Source organism: Leuciscus leuciscus (assembly GCF_965113295.1).
Source record: "Leuciscus leuciscus genome assembly, chromosome: 17".
Taxonomy (NCBI): domain Eukaryota; kingdom Metazoa; phylum Chordata; class Actinopteri; order Cypriniformes; family Leuciscidae; genus Leuciscus; species Leuciscus leuciscus.
Genome location: NC_138741.1, coordinates 3320490 through 3342804, shown reverse-complemented (window position 1 = coordinate 3342804; position 22315 = coordinate 3320490). Strand labels below are relative to the sequence as shown.

General features: G+C 37.2%; 1 protein-coding gene across 2 annotated transcripts in view; it reads left to right on the top strand.

The window, feature by feature from the left end:
- The window catches only part of ptpn21 (protein tyrosine phosphatase non-receptor type 21), a 41664-nt gene that overhangs the window by 9939 nt on the left and 9410 nt on the right, over nt 1–22315 (top strand). The window contains exons 8-16 of one of the 2 annotated variants that reach the window (XM_082143732.1): nt 1402–1490; nt 4434–4521; nt 4927–5006; nt 9001–9108; nt 11353–11413; nt 11749–11827; nt 15702–16585; nt 17311–17862; nt 19700–19834. In XM_082143732.1, the coding sequence (XP_081999858.1) occupies nt 1402–1490; nt 4434–4521; nt 4927–5006; nt 9001–9108; nt 11353–11413; nt 11749–11827; nt 15702–16585; nt 17311–17862; nt 19700–19834 (2076 nt within the window). The remainder of the gene's footprint in view (nt 1–1401; nt 1491–4433; nt 4522–4926; nt 5007–9000; nt 9109–11352; nt 11414–11748; nt 11828–15701; nt 16586–17310; nt 17863–19699; nt 19835–22315) is intronic. The other variant, XM_082143733.1, reaches the window with a different exon arrangement.

Here is a 22315-nt window from a genome sequence, read left to right as displayed (position 1 = left end):
AAGTGCTACATAATCAAAGTCACAAATATTACACCATTTAAACATTATTAAAAAACACATAGGCTACTGAGTTACTAAAACAATCTCTGTCAAAGAATACACTTGTTTGTTCACAGTTTGAACGTTCTTGTTTCCATTTGTTTAATTTCAAGATCTGAGGTGAATTATCCATTGTTGCTTTTACAGCCACAAAGCTGGAGCACTAAATGATATTCAAAGTCACATGACACACTTTTAACATTAAATAAAGCACATAAACAGCACCTGAGATTATCATCGCCACACTTTGTGGTTGTTGTTCCAGCGCGACGTCGCAGAAAAATAGAAACCGTTTCTAAAATTGAATCGTCGCATGTCGCCATCGCGGCTGGTTAGGACAAACGCTCTGATTAACATGGAAAAGACGCCTTTCATCACGCGTCGCGGCGTCGCGTGTAGTTAGGACACGGTGTAAGACTTTCATTCATCTTCGAAACACAAGTCAAGATACTTTCAGATATTTCTGTCCCTCCATTGAAAGTCTGTTCACCCAAAACTCTGACGCTTCAAAACGTTCATAAAGAGATTGTCAAATCAAGTAACCTTTATTTATAACAGCGCTTTATACAATTCCCATTTTCAAAGCAGCTTTGAATTATAAAGTAAATCCATATGAATGGAGAGGTTTAATACAGGTTTTCTGAAGAGACACGATCGCTTTATATGATGAACAGATGTAACACGAGAATGAACCTCATTGGTTCTCATGCTTGAGCTTCCAAATTTTAATGTGTTATGTATGTTGTTCACTGATCAATGTTTATGAGTGAATAAAAGTTTAAGTTAAATGATTGCGTCTCTTCAGAAGACTTGGATTAAACTACTTGAATCATATGGATTTATTGTACGATCTCTTTATGAACGTTTTTGGGTGGATAGACTTTCAAAGGATGGACATAAATCTCTCAGATTTTATTAAAAAATATCTTATTTTGTGTGTCTTATGGGTTTGGAACAACATGAGGATGAGTAAATGATGACAGAGACTATCCCTTTAAGAAATTAATTATGTTTAATACAGAAACACAGTTTAATTTAACAGTAAATGGATGGAGAAGGAAACCTCTGAACAAATTTATTAGTGGTATTTGTCAAGCATCACAACACTATTACTCATACTTGATATTATTGATTTAAAACTACCCCTAAATGTTCCACTTTGATGTCAATCTGCTTGTCAAGAAAGATAGGGTAGATGTTTCTAAGACACCAGGCTTAAGTTTTTCTTCACACAAAATTTATGAATTGCATCAACTACAAAAAAAAGAATGGTTAATAATAATTTTAAGCCATTGACAGCCATTTAAATGAATAAATATTGAATGATACTGTATTTTAAGCTCCTTCCGTGTGTCTGAACAGGACACTCAGAGCACAGATGTGATTATCGGCTCTTGTCAGGACGGGATTTTTGTCAAGCACAAGAATGGGAAAGCACCTCTCATGTTTCGGTACGTGTGCATGTATTTATTTTTAGTATAAAATGTTATGCAGGGTAAATATTGCTGCATATAAATATTTTTATTGAAAAACATGGAGCATAACAAGAACATGACCAAAAAACAAAATATTTTATATATATTTTAACTATCTTCCCACCCACACCCACCCTCAGCATCCAAAAAATCAGTTACACAGGTATATAAGTTATTATACAAAGGCTAAGACAGACATGTCCACATATTTTCAAATACATAAGCACATCATATATACACATATCAAACAGTGGAGTGAGAGGTATCTAATATTGCCTGTATCGATATTTGGTTATTTTCCAGAAAATGTATTAAAAAGATCCCATATTTTATGGCAATCTTTTAGTTTGCACTTTATACTGTAGGTTATTCTTTCCAATGCAATACAATGTGACAGATCTTTTAACCAATGATCAATGGATGGACATTCTATGTTCTTCCAGTAAAATGCTACTAAACGTCTTGCAAGAACTAGACAAATGTCAATCATTTTAGTGTGATAACCTGATAATGGTAGACTTACACGAATTAAACCCCAAAGCACATATTTCAGGGGTCATTGGAATTGGTTTTGAACGTTTTTGCCAGAACGTGTTGATCACCTCACATTCCCAGATACAATGGAAGAATGTTCCCTTATGTTTTTGGCATTATATTCTTACTTGTGGTACTAGTGTAGTGAAACAATGTGTGCAAAACATTGCTTGATTACTGTTACTAATAGTGTTGTTTTTGACGGCCTGTTTTAATTTGAGTAATTTTAGTCTAGTCTTTGTGTCAAGCTGTAATTTTAGTTTTCATTAGTTTTAGTCACGTTCATACTCTTTTTAGTCTAGTCAAGTTTCAGTCGACTAAGAGTCTGAGCATTTTAGTCTTATTTTAGTCAGAATTATCCATGACTATTTTCCATCTAGTTTTAGTCGACGAAAACTGATGACATTTAGTCTAGTTTTAGTCAATGAAAATTGTATTTTAGTCTCTTTTTAGTAGAGCCCGACCGATATATCGGCGGGCCGATATTATCGGCCAATATTGGGCATTTTCCAAACTATCGGTATCGGCATTTATAATGGCCGATAAATGAATATTTAAAAAATAAAATGAAAGCGGACGAAACACCCTTCAACCATGTTATGAGTGTTGGCGCTGCATAGTTTGTCCACCAGAGGGCACTATACAAGGAAGATCGCTAACATCAATGAGCTTGGAAATCACAACGAACTTATTCTGCCTAAATTAAGTAATGATTACTGTATTTATAACTAGCATATCTGTAGTTCCAGTCTCTGCATTGTAAAATGTAAGTTAGGCACGCGAGGAGTGAACATTTAGACATAGATAAAAAGTATCAAACATATCCTGTGCATAAAACTTAGCTTTTCTTTTACACGTGTGTGAAATCCAAGTGTGCGTTGCTGACTTCGACTAACCGCAGCATTAACGAGTCACATAATGTATTTAGTGCATCACTAAGCAGTAGATTTTAGACGGCAGGCAGCAAATGATGATTGAAAATGGTTTGTTGTAGCTTGATGGAATAGATGGATAGAATTAAAAGAGTGCAGGTAAAGGGATAAGCAAGTTGACATTGTAATTATAAGGTAGCTTATAACATTCACATTTGGCAGACGCTTTTATCAAAAGCGACTTACATAGCATTTCAAGGTACACATTTACAATCTTATCAGTTCTACACACACACACACACATTATTACATAATTGAATTATTACTGTCAATATTAATAATAATAGTTGACTTTTTTTGTTCAAATGACTTTAAGTTTCATATCTTAAGTTTGTATTTTTATACATTATATTTATCAGAACTTGAATATATTCTGTTCTGTTGTGACAATAAAACAAACAAGTTTATTTTTAAACTGCATTATCATATTATTTTAGTAAGGCTGAGGACTCTTAAATAACGACAAATAACTAATGTTAGGGAAATCTGTTCATGTTTTTTCACGCGTTTCTGGATTTAAAAAATATAAATATATATCGGAATATCGGATTTTTAAATCACCAAATATTTGTATCGGTATCGGCCTTAAAAATCCTTTATCGGTCGGGCTCTACTTTTTAGTAATGCAATTCTATTAAACCCAGCCAATATAGTATTTCAAAGTGTTTATTTGAGCAATTCAGTCAAAGAAACAACACACATTTTTATGCATGTCAAGCATTGAAATAAATATCATAAGCAGAGAGTAGGTTCGGTTTCTTTTCGTTTTGAATTGTTTTGTTTAAAAGTAGACAATTCAAGCTTTCTACATGGAATAACTAATGGAATATTGTTAAATTCGCTGATAATCGGGTGATTAGATCGCAAACCTGAATTCAAAGCCGACAAAGCTTTTATGGGCTCACGCACAACTCTCTCATTCGTCGTGACGTTATAATATTTCCTCTCGTCTCGTTTTGGTCAACGAAAGTGAAGAGACATTTTAGCATAGTTTTTATCAACGTTTTTATTCGTCAGCAATATTGCATTATACATTGAATTATAGTCATCGTCACATGACCAGCATTTACGTTGCGTCTCGTATCGTTTTTGTCAGGTGATAAAGGTTCGTTGACGATGATATTTAGTCATAATTTTCGTTGATGAAAGCAATACTAGTTACTAGATTTATTTCTGTATTTTACTTTTTTCTTTTCTTTTTTTCTTTTTTGATTGTCCTCATGAACAACGGCTGGTTGAAATTTTTGGTTTCTCTTATTGAGGAACAAATCACCCTTTGTCAGAGCAAAAAATAAATAAATAAATAAAATATAGAGATTTATATCAGATGCTGCCCAAATGCCGTAACTTGTCCACTAATGCCCTAGTCCTCGAAAGGCTGTTTATCGTATTGTGTTTTTAGGTTGTGTATTGCTGTCATGTGTCTGACTCGAGCTCTTCATTGTTTCTGCAGGTGGAATGACATTAATAATATGACTCATAATAAGTCCTTCTTTGCCCTGGAGCTCGCCAACAAAGAAGACACAATCCAGTTCCAGACCGTAAGTCTGCGTCTGCACCGTCTCAGACCGTTCAGATGCTTTTCTTTGCCTTAATTAACTGAAAGACTTAATTAACATGGAGTTATGACGGTTCCATAAAGAACCTTTAGCATCCATGGAACCTTTCAAATGCACAAAAACAATATTTGTATTATTTTTAAAATGTTCTTCACAATAAGAAAAAATGCTCTTAACAAACCTCTTTTTGGAAACTTTAGTTTTAAGAGTGTATCACAATAATGCCCATGTGTATGTCCATTTAATATTAATGAATAGATCTGTAGCTGGCCTTTAAGGAACGCCACTCATTTAGGCCCTGGCCCTGTGCCCATTCAGGCCCTGGGACTCATAAGTCAATGTCCTAGACTGATTTGATTTAGTAAAAATGTTCTTGCTCTGTTTCAGGAAGACATGGAGACGTCCAAATACGTGTGCAGAATGTGGCTGGCGCGACACAAGTTTTACAAAGTTAACAACAGCAGTTTGTAAGTTTATGTGTTTTCTGTGGTGTGTGTGTTTTTGTTTGGGGTGCACTGATTTTGGCCAATACTATTTAAACAAAAAAAACAGCCTTCATTTGTCTCTTTCCTCTAAAAAATAGTTTTATTTTTGTAATGTTGTGGCTAAATACTCAGTCATTACTACTAGATTTGTTCTGTTGGTTGGATGTGAAACAGGACGACATTATAGGCACAGTAAAAAGAAAACTTTTCATAATTTAGGAAATCATTTAATCAATGTACACTAGGGCTGTCAAAATTGCTCAAAAATGACGTTCGAATATTCCCTCTAAAAGACACACGAATATTCGAACTATTCGAACATCTGGTTGCGCATTTTGTGCATTACGTCAATAACAGGACAAATTAATACAAAGAGACATACATACATTTGTATAGGTAGTTAATTTATATGGAAGTAGAATAATGTCAAATGTTTTTGAAATAAAAACCCTGTTGAATTGCACTACTTGAAAAAAAAAATAGGCATTGCATTAACCATGCTTGCATTTTAATGCATTGTATTTTTAGTGCTTACATTTTTATGGGCTGAAATTCAACATGGTTGAATATTTAAGCTGTGAATATTTCAATTAAAAACATTTCAAACACCTTTTCATTATTAAAAATTCAATAATCCATATTCACCTTTCATATTTCACTTCCAAAATATTCAAACTGTTTAAAAATACAACCAATAATATTCAACAGGCAATTTTCGGTCCATTTTATTTCGCTTTGCAAATTCGCTTCCACAAATTCAGTGGTTCAAATTCGACAGTAAATTCAACATTGACGTCCAGGAACTGCAGGAAAAGCAGTAGATTGCCGAGCATACTCTCCATCTGCTGTTAGTCGACCTCACCGGCAGATGGTGCAAAAGCGCGTGTTGAAGACCAGCAACAGTTAGAACAAGTCATTCATTCATAAAACTCATTTACAGCAATGCAAGTGTATTTGTGATTATTATGACGGCTGTTTTATGTTAAATTCAGTGTCTTCACGGTTACTTTTCCTTTGTAGCCTACATGCATCTTTCTCTACCGTGAACGAGATTATAATGTTATTCCCCGATGCGGATATACAGATCCAATGTTACATTTTTGAAGTTGACATATATTTCTCTTGGTTGTTTAGTTGCCTTAACTTTATATTGTGGATGTGCTGCATGCAGGCTATTAGGGTTTCCCTCAATACTTAAGGATTCCCCTGCTGGACATATACAACGCTTAACGTAGCTTAATGGACTACAGTGATGTAAAAGACCAAACTCGCAGGCAAGCAGATGGACTCAGAATAACGTGCAAAGCTTAATGCTGAGCGTTTCCCAGTGATAGACTGGCATACAGATGGCTTGATGTTGGAAATTCGCACATTTAGGGACCGTCTCTAAAGTGTATACGACTTTGGTATACACGTTTCTAACTTCGATAGCATTTGAATAGAGCGACTTACAGTCATAAAACCAACTGTAAAGTGTTCATTTAGTGTCAGGCATAATGCGCACCCTTTGGATTTTTGATATTTATTCAAATACATTTAAGTTTGCTATTGAAGTTAGAAACGTGTATGCCAATGTTGTATGCAACTTTAGAGACGGTCCCTAAATGTGCGAATGTCCAATGTCAAGCCAATTTTTACATTTAGTCATTTAGCAGCTTTTATCCAAAGCGATTTACAGTTAAACTAACAATAGGAGGACAATATGCAAGTGCTGTGACAGTTTAAGCTAATGCAATACACGTATGCATACTATATGTACATGTGTTGATTTTATGCCAGTATATCACGAAACGCTCAGCATGAAACTTTGCGCGTTAAGTTCATATTCTGAGTCCATCTTCTTGCCTGTATAATAGCCTACAGCCTACTTCCCTAATAAGGTGCAAGATTGGTCTTTCATATCACTGTATCAACGGAAGGAAATCCTTGAGTATGAGGTATTGAGGGAAACCGATTATAATCCTGTTCATGGTAGAGAAAGCTGATGACATGTAGAATACACAGGGAAAGTAACAATGAAGTTATTGAATGAAACATAAACACAGCTTTTGTGTGTTTATCATCTTTTCCGCATATACTGACACAGATAATCATTTTCATTTTATGAATAAATGTCTTCGTCAACAACAAGCGCTTTTGCACCATCTGCTGGTGAGGTAGACTAACAGCAGATGGAGAGTATGCTCGGCAATCTACTGCTTTTCCTGCAGTTCCTGGACGTCAGTGTTGAATTTACTGTCGAATTTGAACCACTGAATTTGTGGAAGCGAATTTGCAAAGCGAAATAAAATGGACCGAAAATTGCCTGTTGAATATTATTGGTTGTATTTTTAAACAGTTTGAATATTTTGGAAGTGAAATATGAAAGGTGAATATGGATTATTGAATTTTTAATAATGAAAAGGTGTTTGAAATGTTTTTAATTGAAATATTCACAGCTTAAATATTCAACCATGTTGAATTTCAGCCCATAAAAATGTAAGCACTAAAAATACAATGCATTAAAATGCAAGCATGGTTAATGCAATGCCTATTTTTTTTTTAAGTAGTGCAATTCAACAGGGTTTTTATTTCAAAAACATTTGACATTATTCTACTTCCATAAATTTAAGTTTAAACATATTTGACAATGTATTACCAACACAAAACCAAGTAAATAAACTAATGGCCAAGACCGCAGACCTCAGTCTCGCTCACTCGCAGGCACTCTCTGAATGAAGAGAGTGCTTGCTCAGTTGGGGATATTTTGGGGATATTTAATTTAATTTTATCAATCAATAAATTCCTCTTGAAACAAACTTTGTTGTATTATTTTAATTTAATACTGTGAAGCTGCTTTGATGCAATCTGTATTGTGAAAAGCGCTATACAAATATACTTGACTTGACTTGACTTGACTCTCTCTCTCTCTCTCTCTCTCTCTCTCGCGCTCACGCTCTCTCTGCGCATAACGGTTTAAATTAACAACAATAAGCACATGTTGAGTGCTGATCAAGAGTTTTGTGCAAGCAATTTAAGGTCGCGACTCTTGTCCCAAATATAGCAGGCTTCATTCAGTGATTGAAACAAATTTATTAACATTAATTTAAGTTTTACAGTATAGAACCGACATTGAGCGAGCTGTGCTGTGGTAAACATGGAACATTTCTGTTTAACGTTAAATAAAATGAGGCACACAATTCCGAGAAATGTGACAACAAAGAACTTTTACCCTGAGGTTCATAAAAAAATAAAGCGCTATTAAAAAAGAAAAAGGCTACTTACATTATTGGTGCTTGTATTAAAAAAAGGAAAAACTGACTGCAATTTATTCCATTGTCTTTTAGTGCACTGTCAACTTTCAGCAGACGCTGTGCTAGAGACAGTGCGACTCGTGTGACCTGTCCCAGGCAGCGCGCGCGCCCACTCGCAAAGCAGACAGCCACGCCTCTGCTTCCGCGGGCGTGTTTTTCCATATTCGAAATTCACATTCGAATATTAATTTTAACGTTCGAATTTCTGTTTTCTAAAACTATTCGAATATATATTCGAATTTAGAATATTCGTTGACAGCCCTAATGTACACTACCATACACAAGTTTGGGGTTGGTAAGATTATTTAATGTTTTTGAAAGTCTCTCTTCTGCTTACCAAGCTGCCAAGCTCTCCATTTATTTGATCAAAAATCTAAAATAAATATAAAAATGTAATTTTTACAATTTACAAATTTAAAATAGCAGTTTTCTATGTGAATATATTGCAAAATGTAATTTATTCCTGTGATCAAATCTGAATCTTCAGCATCATTACTCCAGTCTTCAGTGTCACATGATCCTTCAGAAATCATTCTGATATGATGATTTGATGCTCAAGAAACATTTCTGATTATAATCGATGTTGAAAAACATGCTTTTATTGGCTGCTAAATCAGTGCATCTGTAGTTTTGTGTGTCTCTTTCTCTCGGTGGCTTCACCGCTGTCCGTTTGCTGTCTCCAGAGAGCTGTCTGATGGCCCGAACTCTGAGGGCTCCCAGAGGTCCATTCTCTCTCTTTCATTTCCTCGCTTTCCAACCCTCTCGCGTCCCTCTGTGCCTGCTGACAAGGGGTGAGCGTTACTGCATCACTGCTCAGAGCCTGCTTGTAGATGAGGTTGACAGAAGTTAGCCACTTTCGTTCCAACAGAGGATGAAATGTGTCGTTGTCTATGAGTGTTGAAGCGTAACTCTCGCCAAAATGCAACCTAGGGTCTTTAAGTGACCCAAGGGGACCCAATATCCCAAGTGTTCGCGTGGAAGAGATGTGAGACTGAACGCACTGAAAAGCCCTTGTGCTACTCGTATATAAGAGAGAGATAAGACAATAGAGCTGCACGATTCATTTTTAAAAGACTGTGATCTCTATTCAAACACAGACGCGATCTTTCAATTCGTCTTTCTTTTAAACTTTGACAAAATCATATCGCAACTTTCAAAGCTGAGAGTCGTCATGAAACAACTTCACAACCAGTCTTTTCAACCTCATAGTATCATTATTTCTGTGATGCAATAGTTAAAATTATCATAGAAGTACTTGGATAAAAGTTTAAAGTTCAAATATGAACACCGATGTCTACGATAGCGATCAAAATCAGCTTTAGATAGAAACTTGGTGCTTAAAATAACGCATTTATCGATTACAAGTGACTGTTAAATTAATTTATTGAATCATTTATTAAAGAGAATGTAGTATTGTATGATGCTTTTGAAATGAAAGTCAGAAAGATGTGATGATTTGTTTTTGTAAATATGACTCATCGTACACATGTACAGTCTGTATAAGTGTATGATTTAACTTTTCCCGATGGTCTAGTGTTAATTGCAATATCGAATCGCAATACTTGTAGAATCGCAATTAAAAAGAAAAAAAAAATCGCAATACATATCTTATCGGATATGATAGTATCGAATCGGGAGATATGTGTGTCGTCCCAGCCCTACTTCTCATTGGCTACAGAGTGACGGGGAATTCCTGATAACTACCTTTTTCTTAACTTTATTTTTCATTTAAATCCAGATGAATTACAGACACTAACCCCTGGTTTCACAGACAAGGCTTTAGTCTAGTCTAGTCCCAGACTAAAATGCATGTTTGAGCTGTTTTAACTGAAAGCAACTTGCACTGACAGATCTTAAAATATATCAATGACATTGTTTAGTCTCACACCAGTAATGTTTTTTTCTAATGCTGGGTACACACCAAAAGATAATCGGGCTGATTTTGGGCCGATTTTTCCCCCCTTCCGACAATCCTAGCTATGTCCCGATTATCTTGATGATTCTACAGATTATCTTATCAGATTTTCCCTTGGTGTGAGAGGAGTGTTAAGAGTGTCCGAACCTGATCGGAAGAACGTCGGAGCCGCCCCGATCGCCAATCATAAATATTCAACACGCTCTGGAGATTATCACGTGAAACGAAACAATATCCAATCAGAAAGTGAGATGATGGAAGACGGAAGCATAACAAACGCAGTCATGGCGCAGCACAAAGTGAAATTGATGTGGACAGCAGAGATGGAGGATCAGCTTGTTGATTTGTGGCAACAGCACAAATGTTTATACAACGTGTTGTGTAAAACCTTTCCAAACACTATCATCGCAATTTTTTCCTGCATATCGTCCACCATGCTTATTCTGAATTCTCGCGAGATTTTGCGAGATTTCCTGTGTTCACAGTCGAGACTAGGAGCAAAACGGTTAAATCTAGGATTTTTTGTCCTCATGTTTGTGGTCTTTCACATTTTGAAAATCTTATAAGATGTAAAAAATCTTTTGGTGTGTACCCAGCATAAGGCACGTTTATTAAAGCTACTTAAATCTCCTAATTGAACTGAGGCCTAATCCTGGCTTAAAGGATTTCTTATTACTCATTACTCATCCTCAAGTTGTTTCAAACCTGTATGAATTTCTGTCTTCTGCTGAACACAAAGGAAGATGTTATGAAGAATGTTGATAACCAGACAGTTGATGGACCCCATTGACCTCCATTGTTTATTTTTTCCCTACTATGGAAGTCAATGGGGTCTTCCTAAGCCAGTCAATCTAAGCCTTGTCTGTGAAACCAGGTCTAAATCAAATACTACAATCTTTTATAAATATTTAACTTCACACTATTTTTGCGCTGCAATGTAAAAAATATTGAAAAATATATTTAGTTGTCATGAAAATGTCACAATGCAAAAATGCTAATTCAGTGCAAAACCTTTTTGTTACCATAGTGAACCGCTGTGTATGTGAGGAATACAACTTTGAACTTTATTACTCTCTGGTTTATTTAAACTGGTCTTTTATTGTCTTTTGTTTTATTACAGACAAACTCAGCCCGCTCCTGTAAACCCAGTGAGGCGACGGTCCTCCACGAGAATGTCTCTGGTCAGCATTATACCGGTTATTCATGGACTACACAACAGTTTTACAATGGAGCTTGTTCTGGAGTTTGTTGGCTCTGCGTGATCTCATGTGGTTTACTGTAGCTCTTATTGCAAATCCTTCATAGGGAGCTGTCTTTTAAGGCATCATCCTGACTGAAATGAGCATCATGATAATCGAATAAGCATAAGAAACTGTATACAGTCAACTTTTAATATAATTATGCTGCCCAACTGTGCCTATATGACTCTAAATACTGAGGGAGTTCACTAGTTTTGACACAGATTTAATGTGTCCTGCTAAATATAATGCTGCTTTTGTTTTGTCTTATGATGCAGCCAAAACCACAACCCTACATGATGGCGCCTCAGATGCACTTTAACGGCCATTACCCCGAACCATACACGTCTTCGCAAGGTAAAACAGGCCGAAAATGCTCTGTCCTTTCTTATTATTAACCCTTCTTGTAAATGAGGTTTAAAAAAAACTCATTTAAAAGAGAAACAAGTTTTTTTTTTTCTGACCCCACTGGCTTTTCTTCTTGATTTATAGGAATAGTTCACTTAAATTCTGTCATTTACTCACCCTCAAGTTGTTTCAAATCTGTATGAATTTCTTTCTTCTGCTGAACACAAAGGAAGATACTTTGAAGAATGTGTGTAAATGATGACAGAATTTAATTTAAGTTAACTATTCCTTTACGCTTAAACAGAAAACAAGACTTAATATCATTCTGCTTCTCAAGTTAATGTATCTTGATTTTAATAAAGTTTAGATATTTGTACTGTAATAGCTGTTCACAAATGATCTAATTTGTTGCATAGTTTAAAGGGTTAGTTCACCCAAAAATGAAAATGCTGTGAGTAATTACTCTCCCTCATGTTGTTCCAACCCCGTAAGACTTTCGTTCGTCTTCCACACAAATTAAGATCTTTTTGAGTAAATCTGAGAGCTGTCTCACTCCTTCATAGTCTGATAGATAATCCCAGAAAAGTTAGTAAAGACTAGGGATGGGTATCGTTAAGGTTTTAACGGTATTACTACTCTTACCGATACTCCTTATCGATCCGGTACTTTAACGGTATTCTTATCGGTTCTTTTTGTTATATTAAAAAAAGGGGGGAAAATAATTTAGAACATAATTAATATTGCTTTATATTTTGAAATGTAAAATAAATATCTATAGCAAAAGAAAAAGCAATGCTTTAACAAAACAAATAAAACATGTATGTTATGCAGAAGGGTGCAGGCTTTTGTGTTTTATATAGACAGACAGGACGCCAAAAACAAAGTACAAACACATGGTCAAAAAAAAAAAAAGTATACAATAAAACAAATATACAAATTATATACCCAGTGCTTTAATTTCAGTAATGTCTACTGACATTACTGTTCAGGAGTAATATGGGTTAAAAAGACATCTAATAAAGTCAGATGTAAAATAACACTGCATAGTTTATCATAGATAGATTAAAGCTTATATCATTCAAGAGCTGTGACTGATTTTCTCTTTGCCTTTTGTTGTTTGATTCACATTAATGGAGCAATCGTCAGCAGGTTTATTAGACTGCTGCCTCTTTAAGACCAAATGCAGATCTAATATTATTAAGCCTCATATTTTCTTCCAACTATTTACGCCGATTTAAGACATAAACTTTATTTAAGTGAATAAACTGTTTAAGTGAATCTCCAAGACGGCCATTTTGACATATTTGTGTATTTGATCGTTTAGATGCGCACACGAAGCCCAAAATATAGGTTGCTTGTCTCGTTGCGGTGTGTTTCAGAGCGTGCGCCGCATTTTGGAACAGCGTCTATTGCGTCAATTTTGGTACTTTTAATAGCCTTTTATTATCAAACGCGTCCCGCAGTTTAGCAACAGTATAGACTACATTTTACAACAATCACCGATCGTGCAGATTCTGACGTTACTTTTGGGTTTTAGGGAGAAATGACAGCGCATCGCTCTGTGAAGGGAAGGAAGTTGCGCTGGAGAGAATGTGGCTTAGTTATTAGTTTTTAATGGTTACACCTCAAATATCTTCTTTTTTTATAATCATTGGAAGCCAAAATCTAAATCTAAAATAAAATTAGTTTAATATCAAAGATCTAAAGTGTAACCTTTTGAATGTTCTGTCCTCATCGTCACTCATTAAGCAGGGCTGTTGTGTTGCGCGCGCCGTGGCTTTGCGTGAAAGATCGCTCGCTCTCGCTCTCTCTCTCACACACACACACACACACACACACACACACACACACAGACTCTCTCTCTCTCTCTCTCTCTTTAGCAAAAATGCATCACAGACAAATGGTTCAATATATATTCGCAAGATAATCATTTCTTAATAGCAATAATAAATATCACGTGTACTTTCATAATTTCTCCAGTACCGACAGCAGAACCGATAACGTCCGAGCTTAACGATCCAGCGGTCTTTCAAAATTCAGCACCGGGGCCCGTTTAATACCGGGTTTCGGTACCCATCCCTAGTAAAGACATCGTTAAAACAATCCAAGTGACTACAGTGGCTCAAGCATAAGTTTTACTTTTTGTGCGCAAAAAACAAACAAAAATAACGACGTTATTCAACTATTCATTTTCTTCTGTGCAGTGTTAATTTCGTTGACGAATAATTTTCGTCATTATTTTCGTCAACGACATTTTTTCACAGACGAAAACGAGACGATAACTAAATAAAAACTAGTTTTGAATGACAAAAACTATGACGAAAATCTATTGACATTTTCGTCAACGAATAAAAACTAGACGAAAATGTTAGATAGTGACGATTTGGGAAGCGATCCAGTCTGATGTCCTGCATTTGTGGTAGATGCGCACAATTGTACTGTAACGTGATCTACCCAGCGGCACACGAGTTGGCATGCGCTGCATGTCTCATAAAACGTTAAAACATGTAAACGTCTGGGGGAATCATTAGAGCAGACATGAAGATCTGAATAAGAGTGACGACAAAAAAAAGAAAAAAAAAAAGAGCTATATTCGGTACGGTTTTCTGTCCGCACACACCCGACCCGAAGCGTGCAGCCATTCACATAGACACCTATCCTATACAGCGCGCGAGTACAGAATTGAGCTTTCTTTCGTGTCTGAATGGACAAATACACACAAATATTATGTCTAAATGTCCGTTTTGGAGAGTATTCACGTAAATTATGTCGGTTATGTCTTAAACAGTTGTGAGTGTATCTATGTGCATCAGTGCATTGGATCCGCATGTCATTGGACATGATCCGATGTCTTAAAGTGACAGTGGGTAATAAACCTAATGCGGTCTGTGTCCTTAATATTGATCAAGCAACAAAAGAAAAAGAGAAAAGCATTCACTGCTCGTTAATAGCTTTAATAAGGATAAATTATATTTAATTCATACAAATAAATATGTCTGCTTGAAAGAATAGAGAATGATGTATGCAAGTAGTTATAAATAATTCATATATCATTCATTGAAAAGAAGACTGTTTTCTACTTTAGGAAAAGTGGTTTTATTTAATTTTAAGATATTTTTTAAGTTACAGTAGTTAAATCTGTATCTGTATTGCACGTTCAAACTTTAAAATCATTCATATTAGCAGGTTAATATATGTTTTTTCCGGGAGTATATGGGTTTGGACATTTTAGAGAAATTCTAAATAAATGCATTTAAATTGAAACCCATTATATTTTAGTCGACTAAATCTACTGTAGATTTAGTCGACTAAAATCTTGTTGTATTTCGTCGACTAAAACTAGACTAAAACTAAAACAATTCAGATGACTAAAATATGACTAAAACTAAATGGCATTTTAGTCAAAAGACTATGACTAAAACTAAATAAAAATTTGCTGTCAAAATTAACACTGCTTCTGTGTTTCTCTGAGTGAGTTGACGTAGTGTAAAAGAGCAACGCTTCTGGGTTGTACATCAGACCGTAGGCTCACTATTGGCCGACGCTGGTCATGTGTGTGATGCTGGCCAATAGTGAGCCTCCGTTCTGACGTACCTAGCAGCCTATGAAGGAGTGAGACAGCTCTCAGATATCATCAAAAAAATCTTAATTTGTGTTCTGAAGATGAATGAAAGTCTTACGGGGTTTGAACCACATGAGGGCGAGTAATTACTGACAGAATTTTCCTTTTTGGGTGAACTAACTAACTTTAAAGTCATGTAACAATAATATACTGTATAATAATAATATGTTACATTAATGAGTCATGCCAATAAAGCTACTGATTTCGCACACACACAAAAAAAAAACAAGACCCAAAATACTGACTCTACTTTTCCTTCAGATAATCTTTACATCAACAACCAGAATGGTTTTTACTACCACTCCCAAACCAGTCTGGACCGCTCTCCGCACGAGTACAACGGGAGGATCCGTAATGGCAGCGTTTACAGCGCCCAAAGCACCAGCTCCCTCAACAACCCACAGCATTACCTACAACCCTCGCCCATGTCCTCCAACCCGAGCATCACAGGAAGTGACCTCATGCGACCAGACTACGTGCCTTCCCACAGACACAGCGCCCTAATCCCACCGTCCTATCGTGCCACACCAGATTACGAGACCGTCATGAGGCAGAAGAACCTCGGTATGATCCCGCCCTCCGAACGCCAGAGCCACTCCATGAGGAACCTCAACATCGGAAACTCGTACGCCTACAGTCGACCGGATCCGCTCGTTTACAGCCAACCGGAGATCCGCGAGCACGGAGCGGGCCAGTATCCGTTCCACCTCAATTACAGCTTCCACAGTCCCTCTCCGTACCCCTATCCCACCGAGAGGCGGCCCGTGGTGGGTGCCGTTAGCGTCCCCGAACTCACTAACGTCCAGCTCCAGCAGGCACAAGAGTACCCGGCGCCCAACATCATAAGGAATCAGGTTTACTGGCCGCCTCCACCGTATCCCTACCCTCATCCTCGACCCGCCAACAGCACCCCGGATCTGTCCCGTCACCTGTACGTCAGCAGCAGTAACCCGGATCTCATCACTCGCCGCGTGCATCACTCAGTGCAGACCTTCCAGGAGGACAGTCTTCCCGTGGCTCACTCGCTGCAGGAGGTGAGCGAGCCTCTTGTCACGCCTCGCCGTCCTCACATGCACAAGCGCAACTCCATCGAGATCGCCGGGCTGGCGTACGGACTGGAGAACATGAGGCTGAAGGAGAGGAAGGCGAGTAGTGTGACGTTATGCACATTTAAAACTATTTATGCTATTTATACCATTTTATGCTCGTTGTATTCTACTCATTGAGAGCTTTCAAATTACATATGACACACGACAATCTGAGCTGTATGATGTATTTGACACATTGCAGTACGTAGTACAAAAAAGTATTTCAGAAATTATGAACTGCCGGTGGTACACTTCGGGTTTAAGGGGGTTAAACTATTTTCAACAGCTGTTTGCTCATGCTTGATATCTAATTAAATAAGAATCCTTATATTTATGTAATTTATTATAATGTAATTACTAAGCAATCTTCATGTTCAGGATTTAACTATACTTGAGGTAATTTATTTAATCATATAATCCGTCAGCTAACCATGCATCTCCATCTTTTGTATGACGTAACATCATTATTCACATAAAAGCAGTATTTTACAAATTCTTAATTTATATTTTTCAGTAAAAAGCATAAATCATACAATTATCTAAGACTCAAGATTTGAGAAAATTCATGGATATTTAATGCGTTTTAACTTCAGTGAGACGCTATACCATTTAAAATTGTTTTCAACAGCATTTTGCTAATTCTCAATAAGTAATATAAATGTATATAATTACAAATGCTTAAAATTATTGTATTTAATTGTTATTAATAATCTAATTGAGCTATATTTGAATAAATGTATTATCATTTTAAAAATAAACTACTTTTTGCATCATCTACCCAGGTGTCCGCATCAGCGGCTGAGACTCCGCCCCCGGTTGCCCAGGCGATGACCCCTACGGCATCTGGCTCCGACATCAATGTCGTCCTGGAGGTCCCGAAGCCTGAGGACGTGGTCATCAAGGAGGACGTGTTCTACGGCCACAAAAAATCCCTGTCCGACGCCACGATGTTGGTGCACAGCAGCGGTGAGGAAGAAGAGTTTGAAGACGACAGCGGGCGTCACACACCCCAGTCTCAGGATGCTGTGGGCAGTCCTGAGCATCACATGACACCGCTGGAACGGTCCCTCATAGAGCCGCCCGCTTATCCGTTCAGCCACGGTATGGACACGGTCCCGACGGGCTCTCTCGCGTACCAGGCCCATCCGATCATCCGCAAACCGGAGGATGTGGGGCAGCTTCCCCCTCTTCGAGAGCCCGGACACATGATGCCCTCGGTTTCAGAGGGGGACCTGAGCGGACACGGGCGCTTGAGACAGAAGAGAGACATCTTTAAGAGACCCGTCTCTGACGTTCCACCTGCGAGAAGGAACATCGATGGCCTTCCGCCAGCAGTAAGTGCACAAATGAGCAGATTTGAATCAGAATTACTTAAAGCAGGGGTTTCTTGAGGGAACTTCAGGTTTGTGTGTTGATCAAAAGCTAATCGTTGGGTGTGTGACGGTACACTTAAAGGGATATTTCACCGCTGGAAAGATGAATGTGCATTTAAATTGGGTCATTTATGTAGTAGAAATGTAAAATTATTTTAGAAGTTGGTGCCTTCTAGACTGAAAAAGCCAGAAAATTTATTTCTGGCTCATGTGGATGAAAGCGAACAACTCCCAGGATGCACTTGCTTCGCTGCCCTACGAGGCCACTCCCAAGCCACGCCTACCAATTACAGAGGGCAGTATCGGGAGAAATTATGCAACTAGTCGACTCGAAACTGAAAAGACGGCGTTTTATCTTGAGCTCCCCCTATGGGCGGGCTGAACACATGCGGAACGAGCTCCTCCTACTGGCTGTAGTCTCTCGCCTCTGGACAAAAGAGCCTCAGATGACGATAAATTACGATTTTTGCGTCATCTGAGGTTTTTTTCCAGACACACAATACAGAAATCTCTCGTCTCAGGGGGACATGAGGGAGGGAAGCACGGTCACTCGAAAATACTACCGGGTTTCTACTGATACAAAGCTTAATTCTAATCGGTGAAGTATCCCTTTAACTCACAAGATATTCACAGGAACGAGACGAGGCGCTATTTTGACGCTTGTGAGTTGCAAGTACCAAAGTGAGTGGCTTACTGCGCTTAAACGGGCAAAAACATAAAAAATGATGTCAAAATGACTGTATTGGCGAGCATTCAGTTGAACAGTCAGTTTTGGAACGTAAATAGTTGAGAAAGATAACGCGTGTTGTGTAACAGTATATTGAATCTGTGCATAAACTCTTAAAGTGACAGCAGTCTAATATTAGACAATGTTAAATATAAACATAACAAGATAAAGTAAATCACTCTGCTCTTGATTGAATTACTTTTGTAACTTTAATTGTAAGCATTCATCTTAAATTAATTCAATCTTATTTAATTTTTACATTGAGGACTATCCAGTGTTAATATTTACATTTGATTACTTTAATTTCTGTAGTATTTCTTACCAGAATACTAACCTACTATTAGACCCACTTGAAAATACTTAAAGGCGTGTTTATTTCACATCTCTCTTTATTCTATTGCATTTATTTGTGCTGTTGTTTGCAATTTGTTTATTTGTTCTTATTTTATTACCGACTTTTTACTTGCTTTTACTGCAAAAGTCGTAATTAGCAGATTCAGATAATCGAAAATCAGAATTGACCAAGAAAATTGCAATCAGTGCAGGGGGGCAGTCATGGCCTAGTGGTTAGGGAGTTGATCTGGTGACCCAAAGGTTGCTGGTTCGATTCCAGAGACGGTGGGAAATGACTGAGGTGCCCATGAGCAAGGCACCTAACCCCTAATCGCTCCCACACAAAGGCTGCCCGCTGCTCTGGGTGTGTGTATCCACATTTGCAGTGTGTGTGTGTGTGTTAACTACTCACTACTCTGCTCCTAATGTGTGTGCATTAACTTGGATGGGTTAAATGCAGAGGTCAAATTCCAAGTATGGGTTACCATACTTGGCCGTCACGTGTCACTTTCACAGGCTTTTATTTTCATTTTGACAGCATGTAGAATAGGTGTTTGTACATTGGGGTGAGCCCAGAAATGTAACTCTATACGCGTGACTTGAAGAATGCGGCCCAACAGGCCGTTAGACCTGAAAAGCTGCATTCTGCCAAAGAGCCACAGCTGTATCTCAGGTCCCGATCCTCAGACTCTGTTTTCTTCTCTCGCTCTCTCCATCGTTCTCTCTCCGGGTATGAAGGGCATGAAGAAACGCTCGGAGGTCAAGAAGGTGGGACCCCTGAAGCTGGCGGCTCTGAACGGCCTGACTCTGTCCAGAATGCCACTGCCAGATGAAGGGAAGGACGACCCAGAGAACGCCTCAAATGATGAGCGGGTAAGTTCTGCTTTCGGTTTGAGTGCTGGTGGTGGACTGCTTACTTATTTACTCATTAATTTGCTTATTATTGCAAACTAACTTTAGCTGGACAATAACTTTATTCTAGAGTGGCTGTAAAGCCAAAACAATCTCTGTTACTGTAACTTCCTATTATCACTGTAAAGCTGCTTTGAAACAATCTATATTGTTAAAAGCGCTATATAAATGAAGGTGACTTGACTTATTTGCTTACTACTTTTTATAATCATGGAAAATTATCATCTTTTTCGGTAACACTTTCTTACAGTGTCCTTGTTACATATGTTACATGTACTTACCATAGTAATAACAATAAATTATGCATAATTACATTTGCAACTAACCCTTAACTTAACCCTAACCCTACCCTAAGTACGTGTAGTTGCTTAATATTACTCAGTACTTGAATATATAAATACACTGTAACAATGACACCTTAAAATATTGTAATCTCTTTTTCTATTTCGCAAGCAAGGGAGGAGTGTTTATTAATAAATCAGGTTATTTCCTGGTAGTGAGGTATAAACATTAATAACCTAATAATAAGTGTATCTGACTCTTGAGTATTCCATTTATTATGTCTGATGTGATGTTAAATAAAGCATTAAAAACATTTAACATGTCACATATTATCCTCTCATGCCGTTACAGATGCAGCATTTTGACTGTACTTCTGCATGAGATAACACGTTTTTATAATTTAGTGTGCGATATATTTCCTCCTCCCTATAGCTAGCGTAAAAAGCTCGCTCTGTCTTGGATGAGCTCAAATTCACAGTAAGAATGCTCTCCTGTCATATAGCCTGTCAGCACACTTCAGTAACCCCAAAGAACGCAGGTTAACGTGTTTACATGCCGGGAGAAATCAGGGTGAAGGGCAAAAATCTATCGGTTTATTCTTAAGCCGTTTATGACTTTACTCTGATAAAGAAAAACAGGTTAACGCACTTACATGATCACATGCACTGTCGGCTTATTCAGCATAACCGGGTAAAGAATGTGTATGTAAACGTGCTCTTTATTCTCTGAAAGTAAAAGTGAAAGCAAAAAACTGACAGAGATTTTGCCGTCTGTTGCACATTTTCTCAGAGACGAGAGATGAATCTACCTAGACAAAAGCTGATAACGATATATATCAACTATTTTAATTTACTGGCTTAACCCTCTGGAGTCTGAGCGTTTTTTTGGGCCCTGGGGGTGTTCTGACATGCCCTGACATTTGTGCTTTTTTCAGTTGCTTATAAACATATTAATGGCAAAGGTGTAAATTCACTCTATATAGCACAAACAGGACTACAATAATATGTGAGCCACATGTATGTACATGTTTTCATTTTTGAGAGAATAATGTTTATGCGTGGTTATCGAAAAAACTAAAAATTAAAATTTTTGAAATAAGACCACAAAACACATACTAAATATGTGGCAATAAGACTTTTGACTTATGGATGTCGTCGCCTATAGTTTTTTCTTCAAAATTATGTGAAAATAGTCTTGCTTTATCGTTCACATAAAACCATACATTGATTTAAATTGATGTAAAACAGGTTTTGCTTGGAAAGCCAATATGCGAGGGGGCGTGAACGAGGAGTGGTTTACACCTTAGAATACACCCACTCTGCATAATGATGAGCCATTCACTCAGGTGTGACACTGACTGAGCCACAATGAAAGGACAAAAGATATATTTAGAAGAAGACTTATATTGACCATTTAAGATTTTGCTTACATCTATCTTGTAAATATGTTTTGCTATTTTATTAAAATGGTTACAATTACAACAATAATTACAATTTCAACAATATTTCAAGTGTACTCTTTCTTTGTAAAAAAAAAATGATTATAGGCCCTACATTTTATCTATGTATTCATTAGTTTGAATATAACCAACATTGGAACAGCTAACATCTTAGTTGATGACTTTATTTTTGACAAAAATCGTATTTTATATATAGAAATGGCTAAACAAAAGCTTATTTGATGTGGCAGTATATTCTACAGTAAAAACTGTACCCAAATCTACTAAACAAAATGTTGTCTTTCATATTTCGTCTGACTGTAACGTTGTTTTCATGAAATATTAGGGCATATTGTTAATTTGCAGTTTAATACGTTGCTTATACAAATAGCCTACATTTTATTTCAACATTCAGTCGATGTTTACTTATCTCAGTATAGCAATACAGTTTGCTAAAACATCATCATTCATTCACACACGCGATTTAAATTTAAACTGTCTTTGCCAGCTGTGGTAAACAGCGCGCATCTGTGCCGTTTATTCATTCATAAACAGAAACCCACGTGAAGAAATTCACGTGAGAAGGAAAAAACTTACTTGTATTCCTCAGCTCGCTCCTCGATATACCCGCACTTCTGAGGGACATTTTCGATTAGTATTATTCCTCACAGCGCTGCAAGACGGTGTAAACAAGTAATGATCTAAATAAACGTGTGTGTTTT